This window comes from Dromiciops gliroides, chromosome 2, assembly GCF_019393635.1.
Source record: "Dromiciops gliroides isolate mDroGli1 chromosome 2, mDroGli1.pri, whole genome shotgun sequence".
Taxonomy (NCBI): Eukaryota; Metazoa; Chordata; class Mammalia; order Microbiotheria; family Microbiotheriidae; genus Dromiciops; species Dromiciops gliroides.
Window position 1 is genome coordinate 439,623,027 of NC_057862.1, and position 8,850 is coordinate 439,631,876.

Below are 8,850 nucleotides of genomic sequence, written 5' to 3' on the forward strand. Positions count from 1 at the left end.
AACTTCTACTGAGATCACTAGATATGTAGCAGGGCCAAGTAACAAGCAATTAGCTGGAAAATGAAGGGAATAAAGGGGAAAGGGACCAGAAATCTTAAAAAAAAAAAGTCCTTCAGAAAACCTTCAGATAGAAACACCTCAAAAGTAAGTTTAATCCTGACAAGAAAGTATAAAGTAAAAGAACAACAATTTTAAAACAACACTGGAATTTAAAAACCATTTGTTTATCAAAAGTAGTATTAAAGCTTAAGTATTAACAGTGGACACAAAAAGAAAACAACAAACAAGACCTACAGCACAATTCCAGTAGTACAAAGGAATGAGTATGCATTTAAAAGTCATATACCGGTGAGCTGAGGATAGAGCCATTTTAGGCTGAGGTGGAGTCCAGTTTTGAGCAGAAGATGTTTCAAGTGACCATTCTTTTCCTTCTGCTAACGTAGCTACCTAGAGAAAAGTAAATGACAAAATAAGAGAACATAAATCACATAAGAATTTAGAGAACATGGATTTTTAATTTATTTGTTTTATTCCAGGCATACCTACACAAATCCACAGCATTCCAAGCCAAACCCTCACCCCCCCAAAACCCCAAAGCAACAACAAAATTCCCATCATAGCCAACTTCCTCATATGGCAATTAATGTTCAGTTGTATCTTGTCAAGTTTATATGTACATTTTTTCATACTTTAAATCTGTGGCTCAAATATTGATTGCAATTGAAAGCAATTTCAGAGCTCAACTTAATCACTTTGGTTAAATCCCTGGGAATCCACTTACCTATCCCATCATGCAATGTGCCTCACTACCCCCTATGGAGAATTTTTTTTTGAGAATATCTTTCTCAAGATGTATATAAGCCTTTCATGTTTAATTACTGTATAAAATTCACTGTTCTGCTCCCTCTTTCTTCAACTCCCTCCCCTGCGCTAGAGGTAAGGAAGAAAGCAGCTTTCTGTCGCTCTGTTTACCAAAGGTTATTTGTTTACTCTATTACCAAAATGAACAGAGTCATTACTCTTTAGCACCATCAGGCAGCTTTTTGACTGGGAAAAACTCTGACCTAATGATGGTCACATCCTCAGTTATCTGCAGCACCTGCTGTTAGCCTCTGAAGGCTTTGACAAAACTTAATTCAACTTTTCTACAAACATGTTTGATTTGAAAAATGTTTACTGCATAACTACTAGAGAAAGCACAAGCATCACTTCCTAAAAAGAATAATGAGTTTTATAAAAGAGTTTATATTCTTCTAACCATACAAAAAGGTGACACTTTAAGCTTACCTTGTCCCTAAAAAGAGCTGCAGCTTTGCTGTTATATTTCTCCTGCATTGACCAACAAGGATCATAATCTTCTTGGGATTCCAGGAATTCTCGAAATCTGGCATTTCCCCCAGCCTTCATCTTCTCGAGCTCAATGTCTTTCCATTTGTCCATAGTAACAGAGCGAACAAAGCTAGGAAACAACACACACCTATTATCTAAAGTTTCTTCAATTCATTTTATCTAACCCTAAACAATGCTGTGTACAATGCTTTGGTTTTTAAATTTCTCAATGGATAACTGACCTGAGGTGAACTCCTAGGCCTCGATGTTTCCCTGAGCATTCCAGGCAGATCCAAATCCCATAGGTCACACTCACCCATTGGGGATTGAATGCACCACACTCAAAACAGACCTGCAAAAAAAAAAAAAAGTATCAAAAACAACTCATAATAGCCTCCACAAACATAAAGCAATGAACAAGAAAGAACAGGATACATCCAAGGGTCTTTAACAACCGCTGGGTAAAAGAAAGATGGAGCTGACAAGAGAAATTCCAGAAAGATTGGCTAAAAAGTATGAAAAAAAAGATAAAGAAGTGACTAAAAAATAAAGATGTCAGGATATTGGATCAGTAAGTTCAACAGAGCAGGCAGAACTAGTAGGATTAGTATGAAAAGGAGGCCCTAAGTCAAGGTTAGGCTAAGAAAAGGTCAGTGGAAAATACAGAGAACGTGGTTTCCACAAAGTAGTCCCAGTGAAAAGCAGAATGTAAGGTGTCATAGACAAAGCTGAAAGAGACAGATGGTAGGAAAGGACAGTAGATCTCCCTTCTCAGAAATCTGGATTCATAGCCATGGCAACATATAAAAACTAAAGTGAATTCAAATTAAAATATTCTTTAGATAAATGCTATATAATAAACATGTTGGTAGTGTAAGTTCAGACTTCTCATTTCAAGTTGGAAGCTCTCCTCAAGTGAATGAACATTTACTGACCATCAGAAATGAGATTATTACTTTATAGTTCAATGTTAAACTACTATACACATAATTACATGCCTTAACTTTTTGAAGTTAGGCTAATGAAAAATGAAAACAGTATTACAAGAAAGAGCTCAGTCTACATTGGATCATCAAAATGATTCATTACAACTAATTAAAGCTTCAAATAAGACAAATCCTTACATTGTTTTCATCTTGTGCTCTGACTTCTTTAAGGACCTTCCTTGTTCTTGGACTTGCCATGATTCTGGAAAAAGGAAGAGAGAATTTAATTTTTTTAAAAAGATAACTGGACTGAAACACTTTGAGGGGAAAAAATGGTTAAATGAAATGTACTGCACAACAGCCAATTACAATTTGAAAGTCCTAGATTCCTTGATTCCAAAAAGGACTACACTGTAGAACTTCTATAGGCAACAGCCTTCCTAATAATACAAATTTACTAACCTGTAGTCTGAGACGTTGGAAACATTATTTCTTAAGTAAACTGAAATAAGAGTTTGTTACCCTAATTCTGAGAAAGAATTTCTCAGTTTGGCAGTTTGAATACTCTCATCCTAGAGGAGAATCTTACATCCCTTGAGAGGAATTTAATTTTTGTAACACATTTTGTACATTTTGTAACACATTTTTTTGATCTAAGTATCATGTACATCTGGAATTGTACATTCTTTCCAAAAGATCACATTCTTTCTAACTAAAGTCAAGGTCCTTAAATTGTGATGCCACAAAAATGATTCTGAATCAAATTTTCCACCTGGGTGGACCCTAAACTTGAGTTATCTATTTTTAAAATGAAGTGAAAAATTTCAAAAGGGCTTAATCACATCTGTTGCTTCTTACAAATTTAGACATTAATGTCTCTTCTTTGTCCCCTCAAAGTAAAGGTTAAGACATTACAAAAAAACAAAAACAAAAACTGTCATATGTAATAAGAAAGTGACACCCACTACCATCACTTCCCCCCCCCAAACCTCAAATAATGAAGCAATCTTTTTTTTTTTTTTTTTGCAGGCAATGGGGGTTAAGCGACTTGCCCAGGGTCACACAGCTAGTAAGTGTCAAGTGTCTGAGGCTGGATCTGAACTCAGGCACTCCTGAATCCAGGGCCAGTGCTTTAACCACTGCTCCATCTAGCTGCCCCTATAATGAAGCAATCTTAAAGGTCAACCCTATCATTTTACAAATGAGGCTCAGCTAGGGGCCAGCAGGATTAAATGACTTGTCCAAGGTCTAATAGATAGCAAGGGCAAAGTCAATCTATAAATTCAGGTACCATGACCCTGAGTTCAGGGGTCTTTCCACTGAACCACACTACCTCTTTTTTTACTTAAGTTATAAAAATGTATTTTTAAAAAGATGGATATAAATATGCTATAGCATTTTACTAATCACAACATGTGTGTATGAATGGGGGTGGCTCAGATATGTAACAAGATTAGGAGACAATGAACAGCCCAGTTACTAAGCCCATATGCACAAAATATAAAACAATCAGAAGAAAGCCTTCAGTGTATAGTGCAGATACTCTATGAAGTATTTAAAGGAAGGCACCAAGAATTGCACAAGTGTGGAGAGGATACATTGCAGAGGGGAAGAAATATCCACAACTGACAAAAATTACAGATACATTGAAGTATAACATATTATATATTTGCATATACAAATAATACAAAGAGAGGCTTGGCATATATTAAGTGTTTGCTATAATAGGAAATATAACTAAATAACAGCTTCCTCACTTCCCTCTTTTATATATTTCTGGCCTAAGTAGATGTGGAATTTGTACTGCTTTGGGGGTGGGGGGCAGTAAGCATTTTTTCCAAGCTACAAGATTTACCCTTCTAGTTACTGCTATTGCTATAAAAATTTATAGATACATCTCCCTTGGGGTCACCTTTTTTCCCCCTCCCTATGAACTGCAACCATGACTGATAACATTATAACAGGAAAGCAATGCAAGGGTCAAGTGTTGATGTCTCACAACTTATGTTGCCCTGTCAACATAATTCATAAAGAAACAGGTAGGAAGCTGCAGCAACATTACTACTGCTGAAAAGGAAAGTTATTTCTCTACAGAAGTACTGGACTTAAAAGAATGTAACTTTAGTTGGTTTTCCTTTTATTTCAGCACCAATGGGATCAATGTAAAGCAATATGAAGCTTAAATATGAAGAATTCTAATTTTTGTGTGGAATGGTTTGAAAATGAATAATTCCCTTTCAGCACATGTTCCTTTTGATTACAGTTTAGCAGAACTAGCACTAGCTAAGTCAGAAAATTTAGGTTCTAATTATTGCTTTGCCACAACTTAGCTATGAGAACTTGGGCAAATCAATTAATCTGAGTTTCTGTTTACTAACCTGTAAAAATGCATACACCTACCCAGCCCAACTCAAGAGCTTTTCATAGGATCAAACTGAATTCTAGATACAGTGCCTTGAGAACTATAAAACATTATTCAAATGTAAAGTCTTAATATTGAGCATTATTCCATAATATCTACTATGGTTCTAACTGATCCTCCTGCAATGGTTGACAAAGAATAATTATAAAAAAAAAATTATCTTTCCAATGAGTATTTTGAGTTTAACTTAAGACTAAAACAGCTTAAAAACTGGAGATGATTTTAACTATCCAATTTTACTTTTAATCTCACCTGTATTACCATAAGACTATTTTCTCAGGATAAAACTGAATTTACTATGCCAAAAACCTTTCCAAATTTGAGAATTTTAGTTTAACATGTATTAATATCCACCCTTTTATTTTCAGTCACTAGGTCTGGTTTTTCCTCCACCCTCCTACCCCCCAAATTTGCCTTCGTTTTTTTGTCTCTTCTAGTTCTAAAAGTATAATTATGTTTTGTATCTGTACTGTCAATTCCATGAGGACAAGGATCATTTGTGTCATTCCCTTAATAAAGTGCATACTACCTAGATCAATTAGCATGAATCATTCAATTAGTGTATCATTTATCTCCTGCCTCTACATGGAGAGCACAGAATGAGAGTAAAAATAAGTAAAATAAGTACTTCATAGTACTTAAAGTAAGTAAAGAGAAGCGAAACAAATAACTGACTAGTAGTTTGGATAAAAATACAGAAGAAAATATCAAAACTTCAATGAGAAATTTGGTCATTTTGACTTCTATGTAAAAATCATTAGAATAATCCCTTTAATAAGGAAACTGAAAAAGGTGACTAAAAGGTGATCCTTTACATGACTTTTTTATGACTAAGCCTCCTTCCTGATTGAACTATACTAAAACTATGAACTAGCACTTCTGAGTTTCCAAAGGAAAAAATTATTAGCCATAGACTTTTTATAGTTGGAAGGGACCTTGGACTTCATCTAATACAAACTTCATTTTTAGCTGAGAAAGCTGAAGCCATGTGATCCCACATGTGAACTTGAAGAGCTGACTAAAATCCCAGTCTCCCAGACCAAAGTTCTCTTTTCACTACAGAGAAACTATCTGGATTGTGGGGCGGATGAGAAACATTTTTAAACAGACAAAATTAATTTAGTTCTTAATCCACAATGGCATATAAATCCATGGTACTTTTACAAAGTAGATTAAACACTTGTAAAACTTGGAAATGTTTTGGTTCACAGGAAGAAAAAGTCAAAACTGAGTCCAAATAGGTTATGTCAATTTATTAACATGTTTAGAACATGACATACCACAATGCAATTTGTTTTAAATTTACCTGTCCCAGGTTAATATGAGTTAATTATACAAACACTGTGCCATTTTTAAGCATTTAGGACATAAAGTTCTGATTATGACAGTTAAAGAAACTAGGACCAAAATAAAACTAAAAGGCTTACTATATCATTTAGTCTACATTGTTAAGATAAAAGATATGTTACAATAAATGGAGTTTTAGTTATGACCCAGTGAGTGGGGGTAGAGGACTGTGTGAAATGGACAGATTTATTTTATGCTTCAACCTCTTAAATTACTGAAAGACAAACTTCTCTATTTTTCCACAACCCAGGAAGCTCATTATTGGGGAAACATCATCTTGTAAGATCTCCAGCCTTGTACTCTACCTCATCACTACCCCTTGGTCTCTCAGATTAGAGGGTATGGCCACAGAACTCTCAGAACATGTCATTAAATCAACACTACTTTGGGACTTTTCTGACTTTTCCATCCTACCCCTGCCTAAGGTACCTTCTCCCTCCTCCCTTTTCAGGTTCCTTTTTTGTTTTGTCTTCCCTCATTAGACTGTAGAAACCCCTTGAGGGCAGAGATTTTTTTTTTTAATATTTGTATCCCCAGTGCTTAGCACAAAGCATGATACATAGTAGACATTTAATAAATGTTCACTGACTTTGGAGGGAAAGATGTTTCAGGATGAAAACAAAGCCTAAAAAGCAGTATATGGACAGATTCTACTTGACAACTTTCTTTTCTGTTTTTAACCCTTCACCAAAGAAAAGAAATCTAGAAGAAAACACGAAGGAAAAGTTGGGCTTGAGTTAAGGTGTCTAATTAGACATTCCTATCATTCCTGAGCTTGTTTACAATAATCTCATAAGGGACAAAATATACCAATGAAAAGTTGTTTTTGCATTAACCAAGCAAAAGAAGTCTTTTTTTTTTTGGCTCAACTATAATAGAAGACTTTGGTCCTTAGTGAATTCAATGCCTAGAAACCTGAAAGGGTATGGGGAGAATAGAATACAGGTTGAGTAAAAAGTCAGGGAGCTAGATGCTGGACCTTTGGTCAGGAAAATGTGAGTTCAAATCAGGCCTCAGACACTTACTAGCTCTGTGACCCTGGGCAAGTCTGTTTGCCTTGTTTCCTCATCTGTAAAATAAGCTGGAAAAGGAAATGGCAAAACACTAAGGTATCTTTGCCAAGAAAACCCCAAATGCGGTCACAGAGAGTCTGACGTGACTGAACAACAACAAAAAAAGAAGTACCTTTCAGAGAAAAGACTGGGGAAAATGAAGCAACGTGTCCAATTTGGCCTAAGAGCTTGGAAGAAACACAGAAACGAGCTATATTGCTAAAGCCCAGAAGAGGGAAGCAGGAACCCTGAGAAGCTTGAGGGAGTCCTGACAATGCTAACAGTTGAAATTTATAAAAACAGATGGGTGGGTTAAGTGCTACTCTTCCCTCCCATTTTACAGATGAAGAAACGGAGGCTCAAAAGCCTAGAGTGCCTCGGCCCAGATCTAAGGAGCTAGCGAGTGACTGATTTGAAGTTTTAATATAGGGTAGCGTGACTCCAAATTTAACACTCTATGCACTACAGCTAAACCAGCCGGGGGGTGAGGATTGGGGGGCGGGGGGAGGGGCGGTCAGAGTTCAAGGAGCGAAGCAGTAAGAGACACGGGTGCGAGGAGAAAACAATCGACGTCCTGAACAAGGAAGAGGGTGAGGGGTGTCTTGGACAGCAAGGGCGGTGAAGGACCGGGGGTGGGGGGTGGCAGTAAGAAGAAGGGGTCGGTCCCTTGTGAGGGGAGGGGAGAGGTGGGGGAAGGGAAGGGAAGGATGCCGCAGACACTGGGACAGGACAGGCGGGTGGGGGGTGGGGGCGGGGAGGTGGTCCTGGCTTGAAGAAAACCAGTACGGGCTCCGGGCAGAAAAGCTCGTTCCGACCTAGTGAGACGGGGCTCGAAGGCAGGCCCGGCCGATCAGAGGCAAGGCCCCCGCTCGGGGACTTAAGGACGGCCTGGGGAGGGGGGTTTCTAGGGCTGGGCCCCGGGATGGGGCTGCTCAGGGTCGCGGTGAGATTACCTGCAGGAACCGAAGGCAGCAGGAGGGCTCGGCCGGGCTGAGGGTTGGGGTAGGGGGGGTCGGAGCCTCCGACACCGCCGGGGCCCTAGGAGGCGAGGAGTCTCTGGAGGAGCCCAAGGAGCCGCGGTCCTAACATCTATATCGCAGCCGCCATCTTCCGGCTACGTTGCAGTTTGCAGGGCATTGTGGGTAGGCTCTTGAGGAGGCTGGGAGGGAGGGAGAGAGGGAAGGAAAAAAGGAAGAAAGGGGGAGGAGAAGGAGGAGGAGGAGAAGAGGGAGAAAGAGGAGGGGGGAGAGGGGGGAAAGGGAAGGGTGGGTGGGGGCAAGGGGGCACTTCCGCGTTTACCCTGTCGGTCCTAGGACGTGGCTCCGTCACGCCCCTCCACGCACGCCACGCAGTTGCCATGGAAAAGGGAGGCTTCTCCTTCTCCTCACCCGATCCCTCTTCCCTCCTCCTCCTTACCCCCAACCTGGACACCCCCACCCCCGCCTAACGCTTTCACGTTTCCTTATCCCGATACCTTTAAAGGGAACGTGAGGTCAAAGGGACATTGTAGGGCATCTGAGTCAACTTTACGTCATGGGGTCAAGGGAAGGGCTCGTGGGAGGAGACCGCTAGGTGGCGCAGTGGAGAGAGAGAACATTATTATTCCCATTATACAGATGAAGAATTGAGCCCAGAAGGTTTTCTGTTTATTCGAAAATCATTTCGATCAATAAATAAAACAAACAAGTAACAAACATATTAAGTTCTTACTGTGTGTCAAGCATTAGGCTAGGCACTGGGGTTAAAAGACAAAAGACAGTACCTGCCCATAAAA

At 39.2% G+C, this 8,850-nt stretch overlaps 1 protein-coding gene across 7 annotated transcripts in view; it reads right to left on the reverse strand.

Annotated features, from left to right (window-relative positions):
* The window catches only part of ARFGAP1 (ADP ribosylation factor GTPase activating protein 1), a 34,816-nt gene extending 26,357 nt beyond the window's left edge, over nucleotides 1-8,459 (reverse strand). For 5 of the 7 annotated variants that reach the window (XM_043982189.1, XM_043982187.1, XM_043982188.1 and 2 more), the window contains exons 1-5: nucleotides 8,030-8,308; nucleotides 2,454-2,517; nucleotides 1,572-1,681; nucleotides 1,288-1,459; nucleotides 347-447 (exon numbers count right to left, since the gene is read on the reverse strand). In XM_043982189.1, the coding sequence (XP_043838124.1) occupies nucleotides 347-447; nucleotides 1,288-1,459; nucleotides 1,572-1,681; nucleotides 2,454-2,513 (443 nt within the window). In that variant the 5' untranslated portion in view covers nucleotides 2,514-2,517; nucleotides 8,030-8,308. Of the gene's footprint in view, nucleotides 1-346; nucleotides 448-1,287; nucleotides 1,460-1,571; nucleotides 1,682-2,453; nucleotides 2,518-8,029; nucleotides 8,309-8,375 lie in introns of those variants that run through there. The other 2 variants (XM_043982185.1, XM_043982190.1) reach the window with 2 other exon arrangements.
* Nucleotides 8,460-8,850: the final 391 nt, after the last annotated feature.